The sequence below is a fragment of the Dreissena polymorpha genome, chromosome 11, assembly GCF_020536995.1.
Source record: "Dreissena polymorpha isolate Duluth1 chromosome 11, UMN_Dpol_1.0, whole genome shotgun sequence".
NCBI lineage: Eukaryota > Metazoa > Mollusca > Bivalvia > Myida > Dreissenidae > Dreissena > Dreissena polymorpha.
Genome location: NC_068365.1, coordinates 12,617,677 through 12,644,116, shown reverse-complemented (window position 1 = coordinate 12,644,116; position 26,440 = coordinate 12,617,677). Strand labels below are relative to the sequence as shown.

Below are 26,440 nucleotides of genomic sequence, written 5' to 3'. Positions count from 1 at the left end.
AAAAAATAACAGAGTCTGTAAAGGGATATTGTACGCATTTGGTTTAAAACAAATTGATCCTTATTACAGTTAGATTTCCATGTGCTTTAATCAATTATTCTTGCGTATTAGAAGACGTTTTTTTCAACTTATTATTAATAATTGTAGTACTTTCGCTTATTCTGTAAGCTTGTTCTGCTACCTGACCTACTTTGCTACTTATAATCTGTTTACGAATGTACAATACTTTTCACGGTTGACACATGCTTATCAAAACATCGGGAGTAAATTAAAGAAGCAGACATTGTCACTTGGTAGATTGGGCAATTAACACACCCAGTGGCCTTTTGTTCTTAAGCCACATGCCGACAATTCAGAAATTCACAAGTGATTGTCATTGTAATAATAAGATAATAATCTGTTATTTTAATAGGTTGATGTATTTTTCAAGTTCTTCGGATATTTTTTAAACATGATAATAATTGAATTTGCTTTAAAATAAAACCAAACACCGTTCAAACTGACTAATGGAATCATTGAATGAGAACATGTGTAATTATAAAGTAACAATAAGCAGCATAATTACCTGGTGCTTTTTGTATAAAATGCATTTCAAAAGGAAACAGAATACCCTTTATTACTGAAATCACATGCATCTGTTTTTACTAATGGAAGTAGATTTTCTGATTGTTAATAACTATTTTGGTGTTCCTGGCCAATAAAGTCATTCAATTTATATTGACCTCTTTGGGCTATTGAACATGTCTTCGGGCTATTCAAAATTCCATCTTATTAGCCCGAAGGGCTATTTGGCTTAAATATTTAGTGTGAAGACTGGTAGCATTTTAAAAATTATAACAGACAATGGTGTAAATGACTGGATTTGAAATGAGTACTGATATTTGCAGACGTAAATATGTTTCAATACACAACATTACAAAACACAACTTCTATCACTAATCCTTCAACGAGAGAAAATCCAACAACTTATTAAATGGATAATAAGAATTAAAATAATTATTTTTTTAAAGAATTTTTAATGAAACACTAATGTTTACAGGTAGTTAAATGAATATAATAATCAAAAAATCAGGTGAACAAAAATGGAATTTTTAGCTAATCTATTTTTTGAAAAAAAATTATGAGCTATTGTCATCACCTTGGCGTCAGCGTTGGCGTCCGGTTAAGTTTTGCGTTTAGGTCCACTTTTCTCAGAAAGTATCAATGGCAGGCTCTATAGTGACCCACAAGACAAGGCGAACATCCTGAACCAACAATACCAGTCAGTATTCACCCACGACAAGGGGAGCAACACAAACCATACGCCAGACGGGGAACCAATACCAACCATGCCCAATATCGAAATCACATCCCATGGAAGCTACTACAGAAGCTAAACCCCCAAAAGGCAACCGGCCCAGACATGCTACCAGCAAGGGCCATTAAGGAACTGGCAAATGAATGTGCTCCGTACCTCTGCTACATATACCAAAAATGCCTAACAACAGGTTCAATTCCAGATATATGGAAGACAGCAACAGTTTTAGCCATATTCAAGAAGGGGGACAGGTATAAAGCGAGCAACTACCGCCCTGTGTCACTCACTTGTATATGCTGCAAGATGTTTTAGCACATCATTGTCAGCAATGTCATGGGACACCTGGACAGTAACAACATCCTTACCGACTGCCAACATGGTTTCAGAAGGCGGCAGCGCTGCGAAACACAACTCCTAACCTTGTCAGATGAACTACTGAAGTCCTTAGACAAAGGTAAACAACACCACCTAGCCATCCTGGACTTCAGTAAGGCGTTCGACAAGCGTCTGCTGACAAAACTGCACCACTATGGTATACACGGCCAGACGTTGGAATGGATTCAAGCCTTCCTGACCGACAGAACGCAGCTAGTTGTTGTAGATGGTGCTACCTCAGATCCTGCCCCAGTAGTCAGCGGAGTGCCTCAGGGGAGTGTGCTTGGACCGATCCTCTTCCTGTTATTCATAAACGACCTCCCCCTTAGAGTTTCAGGTTACAGTATACTAAATAACGGTTTCATGTAGGGCTGTACTCTCTAAAAAAATATCATAGTTGAAAGGAAGGCATGTTTTACACTTTTTACTATTATTTGGGTGTTATCTTTCGGAGATAATGGTAGGGCATAAATAGGTGTTCACTACTGAATCCTTGAAATATGATAAAATTGAAGACTATAGTAAACCATTGCACTGAAAAAGGTTACATTCCACTAAGAAACAGCCGGAAAAAAAAGTTGCAAAAACAGTTGTTTTTGATTTGTGTCAAGTTCTTTCTTGCATTGTACATGACATATCTTTTTTATTGCATAAATCGATTCCGCTTAGAATAGCCTTTAAGAAAACTTATGGTTATGGGGGTCTCTTTGTGCAAAATGTTGCATTTATTTTGGCTTAAAGTTGTCACTTTTACATTGAATTATATAGGGAAACTATTACCTAAGTATATTCTGACCTTTATCCAAGACAAGACTCTTTGCGGATGACTGCGTTGTCTACAGACAAATAGATAGCGACTGCGACCATCTGCAGGAAGACCTCCATCGGTTGTGGCAATGGGAGACACTCTGGGGAATGTCATTCCACCCTGAGAAGTGCAACATCCTGCGAGTTCACAGAAAATGATCTCCAATACTGCACAACTACACCCTCAAAGGCCATATACTTGCCAGTGAAGAGACGTCAAAGTACCTCGGGGTGGAACTGACGAAAGACATGTCCTGGAAGCCTCATATCCAGAACGTAATACAGAAAGGAAACAGCACACTGGGATTCCTCCACAGAAATCTAAGGATTGGCAACGAGAATGTAAGAAATGCTGCCTACTTTTCACTCATTCGTCCACACCTGGAATATTGCAGCACGGTCTGGAACCCACACCAGAAGGACCAGATTCATGATCTGGAGATGGTCCAGAGAAGGGCAGCCAGGTATGTGACGAACCGCTACCATAACACCAGCAGCGTCACATCAATGCTTGATCACCTGCAGTGGGAAACCCTGGAGTCACGGAGGACAAAGGCCCAGCTGACGATGATCTACAAGATATCAAACAATCTCATAGACATCCCAGCAGCAAAATACCTCTCCCCAGGCTCAAGCAGGACCCGATTATGCCATTCCATCAAGTTCCAGCCTATCTCCACATCGACATCCTACTACAGGCATAGCTTTTTCCCTGGTATTATACCGACCTGGAACAGCCTACCAGTCGCTGTTGCAGAATCCCCTGACTTGGTATCCTTCAAGCAGGGACTAGCACCCTTTAGTTTCTAATCAAGCCGTCAGCGCCAGCTTCAAAGTAAACCACAATGACCCCTCATGGCTGTGCCGGTTGAGGTTCAATCCTCTCCCCGGCCACCGTAGCCGGAGAGGCATGAGGGAGAGGGATGAAACGTAGCTGGGGACGTATCTGTACTGTCCTTCTGACTTTTAACTATCAAACTCTTCTCACTTTACTATTTTCTCATTCTTACTTTATCATCTCACCACCTGTCGCATAATTGTCAAGTTTGACGGCAGCGACGTATGATGTACATGTAGATGTAGATGAAACTATGGTATTAACAATATCTAAAACGGATTTTACAGGGGTCTCGCGAGTGGGCGAAGTGTGCGATTTCTTCGCCCAATTAATCTTAACTTCGCACATTAATTTCATGAAGGCGAAGTGACTTCTCCTCCTTTTAATGATTTACTTTGTGCCAGACATTGACTGATTAAAATTAATTTGATGTGGAAAATTGACACAGGAGGATTCCCCGCCATAAGTTGCCCCATTAACAGGTCATGCAAAGTTGAACATTCAAAAGAACAGTCTGGAGCTGCTATTACACTTCTTGAAATTGTTAATAGATGATGCCTTGATTATTTGCCTTGTGCTGGCTACCAATAACTATAATTCAGCAAAGTTAAATGGCCCATTGAAGCAATACTCAAGAATGATTAAATGGGAAGAGGTAACCTAGCATTGGCAATATATATGGGGATTGTTTACAGGTCTTATTTGTTATCTCTGCTGTAAAATGATATTTTAAATGAATTTTTAATTTAAAGCAAATATTTGTATGGAATGAGTGATATTTTGGACGTCATCTATTGATGACGTTCAATTGAACGAATGATAATGGCGACTAAAAATTCATTAAGCTCCAGGGTATAGCTGCGATTTGAGTCTCTTGGAAACTGGCCCAACACTTGTGCTGTAATTTGACATGTATATGGACCAGAACTCGATCTACTCGATGGCGTATTTGTCATATCTGGGAAAAATCTAGTTTTTGATTAAATCACGAAAAAGTGGGTTTTTTATTGCGCAATCGCTATAAACACGCGGCTTGGCCGGAAGTACATGTAGGGTTAATAGCAACCCCAAGACAATTCACCCCCAGGACACAATTCACGCGCGAGACACTTCAAATTTGATTTTTCTTTCCCCATTTTTTTTTCTTAACCATTTTTTTCGTACCCAAATGTTTTTCGTACCCAAATTTGTTCGTACCCAAATTTTTTTTCGTACCCAAATGTTTTTCGTACCCAAATTTTTCGTACCCAATTTTTTTCGTACCCAATATTTTTTCGTACCCAATTTTTTTCGAAAACCCAATTTTGTTTGTACCCAAAAAAAATTCTGTATACATTTTTTTCATACCCATTTTTTTTCGTACCCAATTTTTTTTTCGTACCTCTTTTTTTCGAACCCAATTTTTTTTTCATACCCAATTTTTTTCATGCCCAAATTTTTTTTTCGTACCCATTTTTTTCATACCCAAATGTCTTTCGCTCCCAATTTTTTTCGTACCCAAATTTTTTTTCGTACCCATTTTTTTCGTACCCAAATGTTTTTCGTACCCAAATTTGTTCGTAACCCAAAAAAAAATCGTACCCATTTTTTTCGTACCCAAATGTTTTTCATACCCATTTTTTTTTTTTTACCCATTTTTTTCGTACCCAAATAAAAAAAATCCGACCCATTTTTTTCGTACCCAAATTTTTTTCGTACCCTAATTTGTTCGTACCCAAATTTTTATTCGTACCCATTTTTTTCGTATCCAAATAGTTTTTTGTACCCTAATTTTTTGCGTTCCCTATATTTTTTCGTACTCTAATTTGTTTTTGTAACCAAATATGTTTTTTGCCTGCCCACATTTTGTTCGTACCCATTTTCATTTTCGTACCATAGTTTTTTGTACCCTAATTTTTATTCGTACCCTATTTTTTTTCGTACTCAAATTTGTTTTCGTACCCAAATTTGTTTTTTTCCCTTCTTAATCGATTTTCAATTTGATTTGATCTCCCCACTCATTCCATCCCGCGAAACCCTTAAGGTGTCGCAACTCTAGTAACAAAATATAAATTTGATTTAATGTTGAATTGCTTAAAATTTACAAGGAAGTAAAGAGATTCTGAACATTTCTGGTTTTGTTACAATTTAAGTTTTAATTGATACACCTGTACAGAAAAAAACAATATGTTAAAAGTACCATCATAATTTACAATCAATGACAGAGAAGAAAAATGTAGGTTTTATATGTGTACATGTCTTATTATAAACGAACTGCATCCTTTTGAAATCCACCATCCATTTCAGTCTCTATGATAGAAATTATTTCAGCAGTAATGAGGCTTACCAGTTATTACATAAATAGCTTGTGAATTAAGTGTTAAATATATATTAATTAAACTCGGTTAAATACATCAATAACAGAACATTAACAAATTGGCACGGTGTAATGAGGGGTATAAAATAAGTGAAGATTTGATTGAACGCTGAACAGAAACCATTTTATCTTTTCTAAAGTTGCCTCACTTGTCCCTTATTTAAGCTGAAGGAGAACTCACTTCTCCCTCAAATTTAAACCTAGGCTGAGCCCTGAAGCAAAATATAGGTAAAACTAAGAACTATGATGCAAATGTACCATTTCTCCAAAAGATGTCACCACTTCTCCCTATTTTGGCTTTAGGGAGAAGTGACTTCTCCCTAAATTTTGAGCCTAGCTAGACCCATGTTTTAACAGGATAATTGTGTGTTGGATTATCAAAACCAACATATGTGTAAAACAAATCTTCTGACAATATAATCGTGTCATTATAGTGTTGTGATTGTGTTTTAGTAGTCCTGGGTTCCAGCCCTGCACCTGGTGCACCATGCTCTCCTTATTTAGACCTTGAAACTTGCTATTTATTTTTAATGATGAAACACCTATTTTTATTAAAGAAATTATAGACCATGACCTTTACTTATTCTCTAGTAAAATAGTTTGATAAATTGCAAAATGTTTAACATTAAAATACACATTCAACAATAGTTCATATAAATCAGGGTTTTTTATCTGATTTTGGGGAAAAGGCCTGGCCTTTTTGAAGGGGGGAAAAAAATCGCGCGAAAGGTTGGATTTTGGGGAAAAAAATAACGCGAAAAGCCGGATTTTGGGGAAATAAGGAAAGTCTTAAATAATCAATTTAACATATTTTGCTGTTTTTAAAACAAATTGAAGGCAACAGATAATTGAATTATGCAATATGTTATATTTTCTACACTGGATCAGGTTAACTTATGTATTTAAAGTTTTTAAAAAAAAGATGTCTGGGGGAAAATTTACCTGCTGAGGGGAAAAAAAAATCTGAGGGGAAAGGGCCGTTTTTCGGGGGGTCCCAAAGAAGGAAAAAAAGCCCTGCAAATTATAATGAAATGGCTAAGTACACATATGGAGTTTACCAGTATGATACTGCCATAAGAATGGGTTTGATTTTGGCATAACTCTTTACCAATTAGATACATATTTTCACGCATTTGTAGTCCTTAGAAAGTTATATTTAATCAAATACCTTTCTGAATAGATTCAAGTTTTAAAGGCTTCATTTCCAACCCATAGATACAGATGAGATTAAATTACGGCTAACACTGTCTGGGACCTGAAATAAGATTTTATTGTGAAGGCAACTAAGTATGCATTTAGGATCGCAAACATTAACATTTAAAAAACAAAAATAAATATTTGTTGTTCTTTTACATTGAAGGCACCTCCAACCATCGTAACATCAGAACAGAGACATGCTGCAGAACAAGTTATCCTGCAGTTCAGGAAAACAAAACTTCCATATAACCTTTGCAAACATATTCTAGGTGAATGATAAAATAAGTATTTTTGCTAACTGTTCCAACTAGCTAGTTTAAAAAAAAACAATGACATTATATTAGATAAAGTATAGAAATGTTAAACTTTTGGTCATAGTTTATGTTGTTCATAAAAGTTAGTTTTAACACCAGAAATATAAACACATATTGAGAAGTCAAATTCTTAATTTGTCCCTCAAAATTAACTTTGAGACTTTAATAGATTGATCATCATTTTATACATTCAAAAATGCAGGACTAAATGTTATGACAGACCTACTATGCTGTTATCACTCTTTTAAAATAGCGTGTACATTTTGTTTCAAAATTGTTTGACAGACTGTTAACTAAATAGCATTGGTTTTAATTATGTTTGTATATAAACACTCTTGCTGATAATTCACATATATAACTGAAGCTCTTTGCTTGTTGCAGAGAAATGCAAGACAGACTATGTCCTGTTTCAAGCAGCCACCACTATTCAGGAAAGCCTTCTAAGGGAATGGTCCATTCTGTCCACAGAGGATATCGAGTCTTTGCGTGCATTCTTACTACAATACATCACTCAACATATCAGGTAAAAAAACAGATGGTCACGTCCAAGAAATCGTCTTAACGTTAAGTTATTTATGTTGGTAAATTGATATGGTTAAAGCCTATACATACTGAGTTGTGAAGTTTTGGTTACTGCCTGGATTGGATGTCAAGTTATACCTCCCATTTCGAGGTTAAGCGGGTATACTGAAATCAACTTACACATCAGTCTGTCAGTGTATCCACACACACAAACTTGTCCACAGGTGTTATCCTGAACTATTCAACTAATAATATCCAAACTTGCAGGCAATGTTTCTTGTGATAGGAGGTTAGTGTATGTTGCACATGTTTGATTATTATCAGCAAACATTAAAAATTACAAAAGGTTTGCCCCTTTTTTTTAATTTCTATAAAATTGTTCAAAAACATGCAATTTATGGCGTCAGGTGGTGTTTATTGTCACTATTATGACAAAATCTAGTTAAATCTGGTAACTGCGTGCATTAAGCCCTATTTTCGCAGAGCATGACTCAATTTTTTTGCAGCATGCAGAGCTATGTGCGGGAGCAGATTCTACAGACTGTGGCAGTGCTTATCAAGCGAGGTACACTGGAGAACAAGGGGGCCAAGCTTGACAGCCTGTTCCAGGACGTCACACATCTAATCGGCAGTGGAAACGTGACTATGGTCAGAAGTAGCTCTACTGACTTTCTTTCACCATTAGTCTGATAGGCTTTGAATTGTCTATTTTCTGTTTTAATGCCCACTGAATTTTTGTTAATAAATAACTTGAAGTCGTGATTTATTGGTTGACATTGTTATTTTAATTGTGTTCATAGATCCTTACTAGTAACTGCACAACTGCTAATTTAACATTGTAGGATTTTAGCACTAAATAGAGGGATTTTTTTTTTTATGCCCCCCTTCGAAGAAGAGGGGGTATATTGCTTTCATGTCAGTCGGTCTGTCGGTATGTCGGTCTGTCGGTCGGTCCACCAGGTGGTTTCCGGATGATAACTCAAGAACGCTTGGGCCTAGGATCATTAAACTTCATAGGAACATTGATCATGACTCGCAGATGACCCCTATTGATTTTGAGGTCACTAGGTCAAAGGTCAAGGTCACGGTGACCTGAAATAGTAAAATGGTTTCCGGATGATAACTCAAGAACGCTTATGCCTAGGATCATGAAACTTGATAGGTAGATTGATCAGGACTCGCAGATAACCCCTATTGATTTTCAGGTCACGAGGTCAAAGGTCAAGGTCACGGTGACCTGAAATAGTAAAATGGTTTCCGGATGATAACTCAAGAACGCTTATGCCTAGAATCATGAAACTTCATAGGTAGATTGATAATGACTGGCAGATGACCCCTATTGATTTTCAGTTCACTAGGTCAAAGGTCAAGGTCACGGCGACCCGAAATAGTAAAATGGTTTCCGGATGATAACTCAAGAACGCTTATGCCTAGGATCATGAAACTTGATAGGTAGATTGATAATGACTTGCAGATGACCCCTATTGATTTTCAGGTCACAAGGTCAAAGGTCAAGGTCACGGTGACCCGAAATAGTAAAATGGTTACCGGAGGATGACTCAATAACGCTTATGCCTAGGATCATGAGACTTGATAGGTAGATTGATCATGACTCGCAGTTGACCCCTGTTGATTTTCAGGTCACTATATCAAAGGTCAAGGTCACAGTGACCCCAAATAGTAAAATGGTTTCCGGATGATAACTCAAGAACGCTTATGCCTAGGATCATGAAACTTCATAGGTACATTGATCATGACTCGCAGATGACCCCTATTGATTTTCAGGTCACTAGGTCAAAGGTCAAGGTCACGGTGACCCGAAATAGTAACATGGTTTCCGGATGATAACTGAAGAACGCTTATGCCTAGGATCATGAAACTTAATAGGTAGATTGATCAGGACTCGCAGATGACCCCTTTTGATTTTCAGGTCTCTAGGTCAAAGGTCAAGGTCACAGTGACAAAAAACATATTCACACAATGGCTGTCACTACAACGTAGAGCCCATATGGGGGGCATGCATGTTTCACAAACAGCCCTTGTTTAATTGTGAATATGAACATATCCAATACGTGTATGTTTAAAATGCATTTATTATTTTTAACCAGGTTTTCCAAAGGAAAAAACTGGTTATTAGATTGGCGAATGCGGGCGGGCGGGCTGGCTGGCGGGCGGGCAGAACAAGCTTGTCCGGGCCATAACTTTGTCGTTCATTGTGAGATTTTAAAATCATTTGGCACATTTGTTAACCATCATTAGACTGTGTGTCGCGCGAAAAAATTACGTCAATATCTCCAAGGTCAAGTTCACACTTTGAGTTCAAAGGTAAAAAATAGCCATAAATGAGCTTGGCTCGGCTATAACTATGTCATTCATTATGAGATTTTAAAATCATTTGGCACATTTGTTCACCATCATGGGACGGTGTGTCGCACGAAAGAATCACGTCAATATCTCCAATGTCAAGGTCGCCACGACTAAAAATATATTTATTTTAAAACAAACTTACAAAGGGGGTTAATTTTGTTTGTTCATTTCAAAAGTTCAGTTTGAGGTGTCTCCCTTTATCAGATTTTTTTTCACAATGAAAACCTGGTTTTGTGACAATTTTGTCCCTTGTTTACTTCTCTATCAAGATGGTATGAATAAATTGTGTATCCCCTTACCTGGGGACAGATTTGTGTAATTTTTATTGCAAGCCACAGCAAATTTGCTTGTCTACAGCATAATTTTTATGGTTAAAGCTATCAGCATGAAAATAATGTAGGTAGATAGAAGGGAAGTGCATTGCACAAGAACTCTTACTCTCCGCATCTCATACTTTTGGAGTTTTGTTATGCCCCCGGATCGAATGATTGGCTGTCTGTCATTGTATGTGTCTGTCTGTCAGTGTATATGTCACAAAACTTTAACCTTGGTCATAACTTTTGCAATATTGAAAATAGCAACTTGATATTTGGCATGCATGTGTATCTCATGGAGCTGCACATTTTGAGTTGGGAAAGGTCAACGTCATGCTTACAGGTCAAAGGTAAAAGATAGGGCTTTAAAGCAGCCCATTAGGGGGCATTGGGTTTCTGACAAACACATCCCTTGTTTTAAACAAAAAATTGTCTTGAACTTAGCATTTAAAGACTGCTATTACTAGTTTCCATAGCGACCCCCTGCCTATCTCTGTTGACAGCAACTGGTAGCTTGTTCCATGCTGACAGCCCTGCTGAACGAGTTCTCCAGCTCCAGTAGGACCAGCAGTGTGGGCTTCACCTGGGAGTTCCATGCCAAGTGCAAGAGGGCCTTTGAGGTATATTATGGGTATTTATATGCTTAGTGCAAGAGAGCCTTTGAGGTACATTATGGGTAGTTATATGCTTAGTGCAAGAGGGCCTTTGAGGTACATTATGGGTAGTTATATGCTTAGTGCAAAAGAGCCTTTGAGGTACATTATGGGTAGTTATATGCTAAGTGCAGGAGGGCCTTTGAGGTACATTATGGGTAGTTATATGCTAAGTGCAAGAGGGCCTTTGAGGTACATTATGGGTAGTTATATGCTTAGTGCAAGAGAGCCTTTGAGGTACATTATGGGTAGTTATATGCCAAGTGCAAGAGGGCCTTTGAGGTACATTATGGATAGTTATATACCAAGTGCAAGAGGGCCTTTGAGGTACATTATGGATAGTTATATACCAAGTGCAAGAGGGCCTTTGAGGTACATTATGGGTAGTTATATGCCAAGTGCAAGAGGGCCTTTGAGGTACATTATGGGTAGTTATATGCTAAGTGCAAGAGGGCCTTTGAAGTACATTATGGGTAGTTATATGCTAAGTGCAAGATGGCCTTTGAGGTACATTATGGGTAGTTATATGCTAAGTGCAAGAGGGCCTTTGAGGTACATTATGGGTTGTTATATGCTAAGTGCAAGAGGGCCTTTGAGGTATATTATGGGTAGTTATATGCTAGGTGCAAGATGGCCTTTGAGGTACATTATGGACAGTTATATGCTAAGTGCAGGAGGGCCTTTGAGGTACATTATGGGTAGTTATATGCTAAGTGCAGAAGGACCTTTGAGGTACATATGGGTAGTTATATGCTAAGTGCAAGAGGGCCTTTGAGGTACATTATGGGTAGTTATATGCTAAGTGCAAGAGGACCTTTGAGGGACAATATGGGTAGTTATATGCCAAGTGCAAGAGGGCCTTTGAGGTACACTATGTGTAGTTGTATGGCATTATGTCAATTGCAAGAGGGCATTGACTGTAACAAGTGTTCTGATTGGAAAAAAATTGCTGCTTTGCAAGGGACAAAGATGGGAAAGCCATGATATAAGACAAGACATTTTATTGTGGTAATGTTGCCTTTGAAAAAATTATGGGACACACAATCAAGTGTAGTGTTGTCATGTTTGGTGATCTTCACGTTCAACCCTTTACCACTTAAATACGCATTTGACGCGTTTGTAGTCTCTTAGAAAATCAAATTAAAATGAAAGACCTTTCTTTATAGATTTAAGTTTTATAGGCCTCATTCCCAAACCAAAGATACTGATGAGCAGCCAAGCATAAAACATTAACCGACTGAGTTACTCGCAGGTTTTTCTGGTTTAATGCAGATTGCATATAGCCATTTTTACTTTGCTTCTGAGTGATAAAGGGTTAAGTTCCACTATTTTAGGACAGTGATCTCCAGAGAGTGTTCCTCTTCTCACTGCAAATGTTGAATGAGATTGAAAAGCAGGCGTCACCGTTGCCCAGGGAGACCACGGCCGTGCTCAACCGTTTCCTTGGCATCACCGAGCAGGTTCTTTGCTGGGAATTCTCATCAAAAATGAACCTATGTATCCTTTGTATGTTTTTTGTTAGCTTATGTGCAATGATCCAAGTGTCAGATATGATTTGTTTAATTACAAACAGCATTTATTGCAGGTTAACTCACTTTAGTACCCTGTTTTGATCAGCAGACTAATTACATTTAAAAAATATTTGTTTTTTAGCTCAGAACAAGATTTAAACTTTTCTGAAATGCCCATTAATAAAAAATGAATCGAACAAGAATTTCGGTATGAAACATTATGAAATCCCAATTTTTTACCAAAATCGTAACGGCAGCAATGAGAACTTGCCATTCTGCATTATCCAGTTAAAATAGATAATAGCTTACCTTTCACATTGCATATACATATTTAATTAAACAAACTACATGTTTATATGACTGTTTTTGCATACAGTTCTTGCTCATAACAATTGACTGTACAAAAAAGCCATTGATGCAAAGGAGAGAGGTTTGAAGACACATGAATCCATAGATTCCTTGACCTGAGGTTCAGTTCGTCGCAATGTCGGCATGTTTGATACCAATCAGAACGTGACCTTGAAACCCAGGGACAGCTGGAGGGACACGCTTCTGGACGCATCCCTCACACACCTCATCTTCAGGGTAACATGGCTCAATGCGTGTGTGTAAAGTAGTGATCCAGATTAGCCTGTGCAGTCTGCACAGGCTAATCAGGGAGGACATTTTTTGCCTGATCACACCTTATTGTACTGAGTTTAGCCCTCTATCAATGTACAAAGTGTCATCAACCTGACTTAAGAATTGTATGATTATCACAGGATTTCGACAAACATGAATTACTCTTATTATATTCTACAAGTGCTCAAAACAACAGTATGTATCAAGAGACTCCAATAACAAGAGTCTTGATACACTTGGTTTTCTTAAGAAGAGAATTCCTTTAAAAAAAATACATAAAAACGGAAAGTATTGTCCCTAATTAGCCTGTGCAGACTACACAGGCTTATCTGGGATGACACTATTCATATGTATTAAGCCCAGTTTTCCCAGAACAGGGCTCAACTTTAACTTGTGTGCCACAGATCCACCAAAAGGTTCGCCACAACTCGGAGATGGCCACCCATTCCATCCAATGTCTCACACAACTGGCCTCTCTCAATGGTCCTGTGTTCCTGGATGACAGGGCTCGAACCCAGTACCTCACTGTGTACATCGAGACACTGTTACAGTTCCTAGGGAGGTATGTTATAGGGGAAACTTTGTTATTGGTATTGCATAACTGTTATTTTTATGCCCCTGGTAGGGTGGCATATAGCAGTTGAACTGTCTGTCAGTATGTCAGTGTGTGTATGTCAGTCCGTCCATCCGAAAAAAAAAATTAACGTTGGCCATTACTTTTGCATTATTATGCCCCCCTTCGAAGAAGAGGGGGTATATTGTTTTGCTCATGTCGGTCCGTCCATATGTATGTCCGTTTGTCCGTCCACCAGATGGTTTCCGGATGAAAACTCAAGAACGCTTAGGCCTAGGATCATGAAACTTCATAGGTACATTGATCATGACTCGCAGATGACCCCTATTGATTTTCAGGTCACTAGGTCAAAGGTCAAGGTCACGGTGACCTGAAATAATAAAATGGTTTCCGGATGATAACTCAAGAACGCTTAGGCCTAGGATCATGAAACTTCATAGGTACATTGATCATGACTCGCAGATGACCCCTATTGCTTTTCAGGTCACTAGGTCAAAGGTCAAGGTCACGGTGACCCGAAATAGTAAAATGGTTTCCGGATGATAACTCAAGAACGCTTAGGCCTAGGATCATGAAACTTCATAGGTACATCGATCATGACTCGCAGATGACCCCTATTGATTTTCAGGTCAAAGGTCACTGTGACACGATATAGTAAAATGGTTTCCGGATGATAAATCAAGAACGCTTATGCCTAGGATCATGTAACTTCTTAGGTACATTGATCATGACTCGCAGATGACCCCTATTGATTTTCAGGTCACTAGGTCAAAGGTCAAGGTCACGGTGACCCGAAATAGTAAAATGGTTTCCAGATGATAACTCAAGAACACTTATGCCTAGGATCATGAAACTTCATAGGTACATTGATCATGACTCCCAGATGACCCCTATCGATTTTCAGGTCACTAGGTCAAAGGTCAAGGTCACGGTGACCCAAAATAGTAAAATGGTTTCCGGATGATAACTCAAAAACGCTTATGCTTAAGGATCATGAAACTTCATAGGTACATTGATCATGACTCGCAGATGACCCCTATTGATTTTCAGGTCACTAGGTCAAAGGTCAAGGTCATTTGGTTAAAAAGTTATGAGCTATTGTCATCACCTTGGCGTCGGCGTCTGGTTAAGTTTTGTGTTTAGGTCCACTTTTCTCATAAAAATATCAAAGCTATTGCATTCGAACTTGGTACATTTACTTACTATCATGAGGGGACTGGGCAGGCAAAGTTAGATGACTCTGGCGTGCATTTTGACAGAATTATGTGCCCTTTTTATACTTAGAAAATTGAAAATTTGGTTTCAAAAAAAGTATACTTTTTTTGATTGGGAATATAGCAGAATTTTGGCTATAAAATCGGGCCAAAACAAAACCCTGCCTAGGATCATGAAACTTCATAGGTACATTGATCATGACTGGCAGATGACCCCTATTGATTTTCAGGTCACTAGGTCAAAGGTCAAGGTCACAGTGACACGAAACAGTAAAATGGTTTCCGAGTGATAACTCAAGAATTCTTAGGCCTAGGATCATGAAACTTCATAGGTACATTTCAGTCCTACTCGGTTACTCCTTTCTCCATAGATTCAACAAGATCAGGGCTAATCTATTTAACTGTTCAGGGGTCATTATCAAAGTGGTGTGAAGCGCTGATCACTGTTGGAAGTGATAACATGAGGGGATTTATTGGCCATATCTAATTACAAGATACTGGTGTAGAATGCTGAGAATTCAGAGGGTTAAACAAGCACATTTTAATAAAGAGCATCGTGCTTGTATTTGAATGATGGATTAAAATATAAAGAACAGATCGAAACTTGTACATAGTTTATTATTGAATTGAACAACATGTTAATTAAACTATGTTATGGAAAGTATATATATGTGAAGAGTATGTAATGATCTCAGAGCATAATTATAATTATGTTATAAAAAATTAAAATGCAGATATTTTTCATTACACATAATTATCAAATTATTCAGAAGTAAACAATTGAATGTTCCTTATTTTTTCAATGTACATCTATTAATGTTCATATAAACAAGTTGAAATAGCATAAATAGTATGTCACATAAACTTTATAGAATTCTTGTCAATTTATAATAATAGAATGATAAGCTGCTATATACATGTATATTTAGTACTGTCATGATTGTAACCCGAACTTTTCTAGCAAGGAAATTTCATGGAATAAAACATTATTTTATACACCAAATACCAACTTTACCTTTGTAATTCACATAATATACATACCGGGTAACTATGTTACTAATCAGGAAGTTAAAAAACAAATTTTTTTAACAAACAACTTTACAGGAATTATCAACATGAGTATCCAGCATGATATTTGCTAGTGGAGTGTTGAACTGGACTTAAATTATATAATTAAATGAATTAATTAGATGTCTCCTGTGGTTGATAAATATTAAATACCAAAATGTCCCAACTTAAAGATCAACATGAATTTTGCATTGATCTACTTCAAACATATTTTCCATCTGTGTACTGGTTCATCAAACATCATGTGTCTTTCTGAAAAACAAGAACAATAATTTATTGTTTGAAATTCTTCTCTGTAAAATAACAGCATGCTTGTATTTTTGTACACTTATTTTTTTAATATGTAACCACTTACACACATAAATTGTACATCTATTTAGATTCAATACATAAATTCCAACACTTTGTAGGCTAGCTGCATTAAGTCAGTCGAAAGGTTAGGCCGCTACGGTACCTGATCAATTAGATTTTATTAATGATTAATACTAACGATAACTAACATTATGTATAAACTTATCGATATCACGTGGGTTCAAACCCTTACAACTTCCTACACAATCAAAATAAAACATTATGTATATCAGAATTAAAGTAAAATGTGATTATGCAGCATAAGGCTACAAAATTTGAAAGCAACATTTTTGCTTTTGTCGGCATACATTGTATATGGTATCTCCTTCTTTCATAAAATGCATTTCAAAGAAACATTTTTTTTCCTCCAGCTTTTTTCAGTACACTCATTTTTATGCCCCCGGTAGGGTGGCATATAGCAGTTGAACTGTCCGTCAGTCAGTATGTCAGTCTGTCCGTCCGTACGAAACTTTAATGGTCATAACTTTTTCAATATTGAACATAGCAACTTGATATTTGGCATGCATGTGCATCTCATGGAGCTGCACATTTTGAGTGGTGAAAGGTGAAAGTCAAGGTCAACCTTCAAGGTCAAATGTCTAATATATGGCGTCTGTCCGTCCGTCCGAAAACTTTAACACTGGCCATAACTTTTTCACTATTGAAGATAGCAACTTGATATTTGGCATGCATGTGTATCTCCTGGAGCTGAACATTTTGAGTAGTGAAAGGTGAAGGTCAAGGTCATCCTTCAAGGTCAAATGTCAAATATTCCGTCCGTCCGAAAACTTTAACATTGGCCATAACTTTTTAAATATTAAAGATAGCAACTTCATATTTGGCATGCATGTGTATCTCCTGGAGCTGCACATTTTGAGTGGTGAAAGGTCAAGGTCAGCCTTCAAGGTCAAGGTCAAAGGTAAAATTTTGCAATATTTAAGATAGCAACTAGATATTTAAAATGCATGCATATCTCATGGAGCTGCACAATTTGAGAGGTGAAAAGTCAAGGTCAAGGTCATCCTTCAAGGTCAAAGGTCAAATATCATTGTATTTTTCTTTCCTAAAACTTTAACCTTCGTTAAAGTTTGGTCATAACTTTTTAATATTGAAGATAGCAACTTGATATTTGGCATGCATGTGTATCTCATCGACCTGCACGTTTTGAGTGGTGAAAGGTCAAGGTCAAGGTCATCCTTCAAGGTCAAAGGTCAAATTTATGGCTTCAAAGCGGCGCAATAGGGGGCATTGTGTTTCTGACAAATACATCTCTTGTTGCAAAATGAATTTAATGTTGTAATGTCACTTTTCCCATTTTTAAGCTCCGACAAACGGACTTTAGATAGAAAATCAGCATTAACTATATGTTTGTATTTCTCTTTTGTAGATGTAATGGGGGTTTCCTCTGACTGTTTAACTAATATCCCCTTAATTTCCTTCGAAACCTGTCTACACACTTCATATGTGTCGCGATATGACATACAGTATTGCACTATATAGTCTCCAGTTTAAATAAAGGTTTTCATTCAACACTTTTTACACTCAGTGATCTTTTCCTTTCAACCAACTGAAAATGTTGCCACTTTTAACTGCTGGTTAATCTCACACTTATTGTTTTTTAGAAATGCTTTGAACTCATCAAAGATAATATATTCTGAATCATTTTCGTCAAAAACTATTCTAAGTTCCCTCAGTGATGGAATATGAAAAGTCATTTTGGTTGTCAATCTGAAAGAGTAAAGAAAACTATCTTTTAAAATCATTTAACTTCTATTAGTTTTAATTTCAATCATTTCATATTACATGTTCGGTGCTTGTTACATGTCAAATTTAAAATCTAACAAAGGTGAACATAAAATTATTTTACTAACAAATTTCAAGCTTACCTGTTTTATAAATATAAAAAAATCTAAATAAATGTTGTATTGGCTATTAATATTTGGCACAACTGTTAATTACACTGGTCGATAACTCTCTGAAACATGTTGCAGCATATTCACATTTGGCCAGATATAACACCTGGGTTCATTTATTATCACCAAGCAGGCTGTTGTCAACCTGACATGGGAGTGTGCTTTATGACCACAGAACAGTTAACACTAATTAGTTCTGCTGATAAGCCGATGGCTAAAATCTAGCCGTCCTCGGAGTAACTGAGTAGGACTGATTTATCATGACTTGCAGATGACCCGTATTGATTTTCAAGTCACTTGGTCAAAGGTCAAGGTCTCAGTGACAAAAACGTATTCACTCAATGGCTGCCACTACAACTGACAGCCCATATGAGGGGCATGCATGTTTTACAAACAGCCCTTGTTGAACATAGAAACTTGATATTTGGCATGCATGTGTATCTCATGAAGCTGCACATTTTTAGTGGTGGAAGTTCAAGGTCAAGGTCATCCTTCAAGGTCAAAAAATAAATAAAAAAATTCAAAGCGGCGTACTCATGAAGCTTCACATTTTGAGTGGTGGAAGTTCAAGGTCAAGGTCATCCTTCAAGGTAATTTTTTTAAATAAAATTTCAAAGCGGCGTTCTCATGAAGCTGCACATTTTGAGTAATGAAAGTTCAAGGTCAAGGGTATCCTTCAAGGTCAAAGGTCAAAAAAAAATAAATTCAAAGCGGCATTCTCATGAAGCTGCACATTTTGAGTGGTGGAAGTTCAAGGTCAAGGTCATCCTTCAAGGTCAAAGGTCAAAAAATAAAAAATTTCAAAGCGGCGCAATAGGGGGTAATGTGTTTCTGACGAGCACATCTCTTGTTTAAATACTTAGATTGTGTTTTTCTTGCCAATCCTTCTATATAATATGCGTACATTTAGTAAATGTCTTCAGAACAAGACATTTGAAATGATTTTCTTATTTTTAACCTATGATGATTTGGTTACCATGGTCTTTTTAGTTAATGTTTATCACAAAAATTGACGATCTTGTCTGTTTCAAGGTTAGTGTTTGATTGTATTGGACAATTAATAGCCATAATTGCTGATGAAAACTGCTGGAAAAATGCATTCTTAGGGGCTGATGTCTTACAACCGCCTCCTCCTTGAGAACAAACAAAGCTATTCCAATTGTAACCTTTTACCATTCAGCATCCACTTAAAGACCTTTATATTCCCTTAGATTGTCAACTAAATTAAAGACCTTTCTTGCTAGATTCAAGTTTATCGCATTTCATATCCAACCCTGAGATACTGTTGAGCAGCATACAGAGAGTTACTCGCAGGCTGGTCTGGTTTTATGCTGTTTGCAAATACTGTAAACATATAGACATTTGTCAGTATGAAATTTTGTGGTTTAATAAAAAAAAAAACTAATTCATTGACACGTAATTTCGTGGATTTCAAATTTTTGGGGAAGACTGACCGTCATCACAATTGAACTTTTATTTAAACAACCAGAGTAATAAAGAAGCATAATCTGCAAATCTGTGTTGACAGCAAGACTTGAGGTTAATGTGCACTGAAGCATGAAAGTAATGCCGAGTATTGTCGATTAGAGCAATAAAGCGGCGCAGTTGTTTGTCCCCGCTCGTTATTTGCCATCAATGTTGTTTTGACAATATTTGCAATTCTCAGTGCAATCGAGATCCCCTAGTAGTAACAATTGAGTAATAAGGTCCCCAAAATACATGTGTGAAAACCGTTATGTCTCTTTTAACTTTATTTGGAACTAATTGACATATGTGATAAATCTGCAAACTGTTAATTTGAAGCATCACCTAGAAGAGAACAATCATAAGCGTACAGTTTAAATACATTATAGTTTGATTTTAAAAGTATTATTACCCAAACACTTATCAAGAAAACAACATATTATATTAACAAGCATAGCTCAATCAAATCAAACAATGTCTCTTTCAAAATGGTTGAAAACAGGAACAGTTCAGACACGTCCTCCTACTATAGCATGATTGCCCGACATGGCATTCGGAAACAACCGATTTCGGATTACAAATGTATAAATAATGGTTGGTACTTGAATTCGTGGTTCAGCGGACCAACGAAATCCACGAAAATTCGTACCACACGAAATTTAATGGTTTTGCAGTAGCCACTTTTAGTGTGCTTCTGAGCGGGAAAGGGTTTAGTCTATCTGTGAACCAGTTTGTCTCCTGCCTCTCCCAGTGTAGATCTACAGGACTATGAGTGCCTGGGTATCGCCAGCGTGTTCAAGAACATCGTGATGATGTTCCCCTCCCTGTGCCTCTCCTCCCTACCAGCCCCTCTCTTCACGAGGTTCATGGAGCAGCTCAAAACACTCACCTGTGCTTTCGGGAGGGAGGCTGCATTAGAAGAAGAGGTACGGAAAAGATATCACTGAACTGCATTTTTGTTTGCCAAATATCACAGATTTTTTTTAAGAGAGCTGAACTTATAAAAGTGGTGTAGAAAACACAACATTTCATGATGTAATTTGAGGTTTAAGTGTTGTGTTGAGCCATTGTCATTTGTTTTTATATTGTTGATAAAAAAAAGAAATATGATAAAATGATGGGATAAATAAAATGCTTGGTAACTGACAAACATAGAGTGACAAACATTGATAAGTTTATTTGCCTAGCCCACAAAGCTTGGCCACTCATCAATGCTTGAGTTTAGGCTTCTAAGCTTCTCATAATGATCCTCTTTCTGGGAAAACCAGGTTTAAAGCATATGGATAGTGTCCACTGGTTTGTAGAGTGTTATCTGGGACGAACTTTCTGCATAGACTGGATTTTTGCTAAAAACAGATGCCCTTTAAATAAACAAATACCATTGTCCCTGATAAACCTGTGCATGCATTAAGCCCCATATTCTAAGAGTGATGCTCAGTTCTTGGGATACCTGCCTGCATTCAGGTGAACAAGGAGGACATGTAGCACATGAAGTTGCAGTGTTAAGGCAGGTACAAATGTAAAGAAAAAGTTTAAACAACAGCTTGAGTTTTCTCCTATAAAATCATTCAGCTGTTTGATAAAATTCAAAACATACCACGTGTTCTCTATTTCTTGGATACTTGCCCACTTTCAGTTGCACAAGGAGGACATGTTGCACATGGAGGCCTATGAGAAGCTGCTGGAGACGTGGATGGAGCTGCTGACTGCCAAGAAAGACAATCTGCCAAACGACGTGATCCAGGAGCAGGCGCGCCATGTGTTCAACTCATATGTGCAGTGTCACATCAGTCCACCAGATGGCTGCAGGATTCAGGTAAGTTATTGACAGTGTCACATCAGTCCACGGGATGGCTGCAGGATTCAGGTAAGTTATTGACAGTGTCACATCAGTCCACGGGATTGCTGCAGGATTCAGGTTAGTTATTGACAGTGTCACATCAGTCCACGGGATGGCTGCAGGATTCAGGTAAGTTATTGACAGTGTCACATAAGTCCACCAGATGGCTGCAGGATTCAGGTAAGTTATTGACAGTGTCACATTAGTCCACTGGATGGCTGTAGGATTCAAGTAAGTTATTGACAGTGTCACATCAGTCCACTGTTGGCTGCAGTATTCAGGTAAGTTATTGACAGTGTCACATCAGTCCACCGAATGGCTGTAGGATTAAGGTAAGTTATTGACAGTGTCACATTAGTCCATCGGATGGCTGCAGGATTCAGGTAGTTATTGACAGTGTCACATCAGTCCACCAGATGGCTGCAGGATTCAGGTAAGTTATTGACAGTGTCACATCAGTCCACCAGATGGCTGCAGGATTCAGGTAAGTTATTGACAGTGTCACATCAGTCCACCAGATGGCTGCAGGATTCAGGTAAATTATTGACAGTGTCACATCAGTCCACCAGATGGCTGCAGGATTCAGGTAAATTATTGACAGTGTCACATCAGTCCACCGTATGGCTGCAGGATTCAGGAAAGTTATTGACAGTGTCACATCAGTCCACGGAATGGCTGCAGGATTCAGGTAAGTTATTGACAGTGTCAGATCAGTCCATGGAAAGGCTGCAGGATTTAGGTAAGTTATTGACAATGTCACTTCAGTCCACCAGATGGCTGCAGGATTCAGGTAAGTTATTGACAGTGTCACATCAGTCCACGGAAAAGCTGAAGGATTCAGGTAAGTTATTGACAGTGTCACTTCAGTCCACTGGATGGCTGCAGGATTCAGGTTAGTTATTGACAGTGTCACATCAGTCCACGGGATGGCTGCAGGATTCAGGTAAGTTATTGACAGTGTCACATAAGTCCACCAGATGGCTGCAGGATTCAGGTAAGTTATTGGCAGTTTCACATCAGTCCACCAGGTGGCTGCAGGATTCAGGTAAGTTATTGACAGTGTCACATCAGTCCACCAGATGGCTGCAGGATTCATGTAAGTTATTGACAGTGTCACATAAGTCCACCGGATGGCTGCAGGATTCAGGTAAGTTATTGACAGTGTCACATCAGTCCACTGGATGGCTGCAGGGTTCAGGTAAGTTATTGACAGCCTCACATCAGTCCACCATATGGCTGCAGGATTCAGGTAAGTTATTGACAGTGTCACATCAGTCCACCGGATGGCTGCAGCATTCAGGTAGGTTATTGACAGTGTCACATCAGTCCACGGAATAGCTGAAGGATTCATGTAAGTTATTGACAGTGTCACATTAGTCCACCGGATGGCTGCAGGATTCAGGTAATTTATTGACAGTGTCACATCAGTCCACGGAATAGCTGAAGGATTCAGGTAAGTTATTGACAGTGTCACATCAGTCCACGGAAAAGCTGAAGGATTCAGGTAAGTTATTGACAGTGTCCCATCAGTCCACCGGATGGCTGCAGGATTCAGGTAAGTTATTGACAGTGTCACATAAGTCCACCGGATGGCTGTAGGATTCAGGTAAGTTATTGACAGTGTCACATAAGTCCACCGGATTGCTGCAGGATTCAGGTAGTTATTGACAGTGTCACATCAGTCCACTGTTGGCTGCAGGATTCAGGTAAGTTATTGACAGTGTCACATAAGTCCACCGGATGGCTGCAGGATTCAGGTAATTTATGAGAGTGTCACATCAGTCCACTGGATGGCTGCAGGATTCAGGTAAGTCATTGACAGTGTCACATCAGTCTACCGGAGGCTGCAGAATTCAGGTAAGTTATTGACAGTGTCATAGAACTGGGCTTGTCTTCTGTCAGTCCGTCCATCTGTCACAAAACATTTAAGGGCTATATCACAGAAATTATATAATCTATCAACATTAAACTTTATAGGTGTATAGATATTATTGAGGAAAAGTGCAATGCACAAGAACCATAACCCTATACTTTCTTAAATAAGAGTTATTGCCATTTGTTGTTTTTATGATGACTTTTTTATGGCTATATCTCAGATACGATACAACATTTCAACATGAAACTTCATGTGTGTAGAAATCAATGGGAAGAAGTGCCATGCACAAGAACCATATCCACGCACTTTCTTAACTAAGAGTTATTGCCTTTTGTTGTTTTTGTATGAATAAACATTCCAAGGCCACGCTACAAGATTTCAACATGAAACTTAATGGGTGTGTAGATATCAATTAAGAGACTTGCATTTCATGAAAACAATTAACCTACACTTAATTATTTTCTTCTAATTACCGGCATTACCCTACACTTAATTATTCTACTTTATATCAAGGGATTTGCACCGATCCATAAACAAAGTGTATTTGACGGGGGATATAAATTCAACAAATTTGCTTCTTTATATTGAATTACCCTCTAAACTATGTATTATATTCTATTGAGGCTAGAGAAGTATATTGCCTTAAATGGCTTATGGCTAAATTATTGTACGACTGCAACAGAGTGTTTTAATCTAATTTTGTAGTTGCAAAACAGAGCTTTCTGGACAAAATATCATATTCAGAAATAAAGAAAACAAAAAGTCCCACTTTATTTTAGACAGTTGATGAGAACATCCCAGACTGTGATGACATAGACGAAATAGAGGAGGATGACAGAGACAAGTTTGCAGACCAGCTGTGTTGTGTGGGGGCCCTGGGCAGACTGACTGTAGATAGCAGCCTCAGTATCATAGCCAGGTCAGGAAAGTTTGAAAGTGTCCTCCCTCATGAGCCTGTGTGGACTGCACAGGCCTATCTGAGATAATGCTTTACATGCATGCATAAAGCCCGGTTTTACCAGAACTAGGCTATTGAAATTTATTAGAGGTGTCTTTGATGTTCTGATGGTTTGTAAATAAATATTTAAAAATACTGCCCTTCATCCCTTATTACATTGATCCTACATGATTGTATTTCTAGAGCCCTTGAGGACCCTTAACACAACCATGGTCAGTTTCAGAGAATCCATCTGAATGGAGTCTTGCTTGAAAATCATACTTGAAATCTTTGCTTCAAATTAATTCTGTATTTTCAGAGCGCTTCAGGACAGTATGAAGTGTCTTTTAGGAAGTACATGAGTATTGCTTAATAAAAATCCTTAGTTTTTAGTTTAGTTTAAACCTATTTATTTTAATGTCATAAATACTGACCTGTTATCGTATGCTTATACTTTCCAAGGGGAAATAACTCATCCGGAATTTTAACTGGGAATCCGCCACCTTAATACCGCAACACAGGCCAGGTTAAACATAGTGCAATGCAACCTAGCCAAAAATCGGTAACCAACCCTCAATATTCTTTCCGGATCAACCAGGTGTATACGTGTCTTTTACGGCTCTGAATTAAAATATTGTTTTTCACTTGGTTGATTGGGGTTTTGAATAGATAAATTGTGTTATTTATCTTTTTATTTCTCATTCGGATTAATTTGTGTGGATTTAATGGATTTTGTTTCATTTGTAAAAGGTAAGCCATGCTTGTTTTTATCGAACAATGGTTTATTTCTACCATGCTGGGTGTTTTCAGGCGCGAACGACCACGTGCAAAACGTGCTCTTCTAATACATTGCTAGAACATGCAAAGCATGTTCTTCTAATGTGTTACGAGATCGTGCAAAGCGTGTTCTTCTATTGACAGATTGTTTATCATTTGCCATTGTGTGCAATAATGATTTTAACGTTCCGTATGACAATCTAATTGATCGTCATTTTATTTTTCATCTGTTTTGAATTAAACTTTTGTTTAATTTATGATCTACGGCAGTATTATTATAATTTTCATTATGGTCAAATAATGATTTTATGTGCCGTATGATAATCTGGTCTGTGACCAGTTTATGGTTGAATATGCTTTGCTCTTGTTTTTCATATATTCGACTACATGATGGTCGCAGAAACAATAGTGGATAAATACCCGGTGACTTCGCAGATCATGGATGATAGTTGCAGTATCAGTCACCGGGTATCGGGCACAATCGCGACCGTACTATGCTAAGTTTCTTAGACAGTCGGTCAACATCAGACCATATGGCGACACCCGTCAGCTGGTCTTTGCCCGATGGCATTGGTCAAGGACATCGACTAATGCCGGACCATTTGGCATCAGCCATACGGTCATTATCCCGTGACAACACTGGTCATGATATGACCGGTACGTCACCGGGGACGTTGATCACGGACCATTGATCGAAGTCTGACCGGCTGGTCCGGTCACCGGTCATGTCACCGGTCCGGTCCGGTCATTGATCACCGGTCCGGTCACCGGTCATGTCACAGGTCCGGTCACCGGTCCGGTCCGGTCACCGGTCATGTCACCGGTCATGTCACCGGTCCGGTCATTGATTACCGGTCCGGTCACCGGTCATGTCACCGGTCCGGTCATGTCACCGGTCCGGTCCGGTCATTGATCACCGGTCATTGATCACCGGTCCGGTCATTGATCACCGGTCCGGTCACCGGTCATGTCACCGGTCCGGTCACCGGTCATGTCACCGGTCCAGTCCGGTCATTGATCACCGCTCCGGTCACCGGTCAACAGTCATCAGTTAGGCATGCCACCGATAACACCAGTCACCGGTCAAGAAGAAGAACTCGGTCTTCTTCATTGAATTATTCTCCTATTCTTCGTTGAATACATCGTCTTCATCAAGGATTAGACATCGGACACGCTCTTCTTCGTCGAGCAGTTCTCATCGTCGCGGCTCTCGTAAGCGATCACGTCGTCACTCACGGAGACGTTATTCTAGAA

At 38.4% G+C, this 26,440-nt stretch overlaps 1 protein-coding gene across 14 annotated transcripts in view; it reads left to right on the top strand.

The window, feature by feature from the left end:
• The window catches only part of LOC127850200 (exportin-4-like), a 76,715-nt gene that overhangs the window by 4,514 nt on the left and 45,761 nt on the right, over positions 1–26,440 (top strand). For 2 of the 14 annotated variants that reach the window (XR_008035120.1, XM_052383041.1), the window contains exons 2-11: positions 7,034–7,139; positions 7,566–7,707; positions 8,213–8,354; positions 10,891–11,007; positions 12,375–12,537; positions 13,027–13,136; positions 13,577–13,734; positions 20,508–20,682; positions 21,393–21,572; positions 24,252–24,391. Coding sequence is in view for 13 of the 14 variants with exons in the window: in XM_052383041.1 (XP_052239001.1) it covers positions 7,034–7,139; positions 7,566–7,707; positions 8,213–8,354; positions 10,891–11,007; positions 12,375–12,537; positions 13,027–13,136; positions 13,577–13,734; positions 20,508–20,682; positions 21,393–21,572; positions 24,252–24,391 (1,433 nt within the window). In the remaining variant the exon portion in view is untranslated. Of the gene's footprint in view, positions 1–7,033; positions 7,140–7,565; positions 7,708–8,212; positions 8,355–10,890; positions 11,008–11,083; positions 11,098–11,180; positions 11,188–11,218; positions 11,233–11,302; positions 11,323–11,350; positions 11,368–11,395; positions 11,413–11,437; positions 11,458–11,578; positions 11,593–11,623; positions 11,638–11,720; positions 11,728–11,802; positions 11,817–11,886; positions 11,907–12,374; positions 12,538–13,026; positions 13,137–13,576; positions 13,735–20,507; positions 20,683–21,392; positions 21,573–24,251; positions 24,392–26,440 lie in introns of those variants that run through there. The other 12 variants (XM_052383051.1, XM_052383053.1, XM_052383050.1 and 9 more) reach the window with 12 other exon arrangements.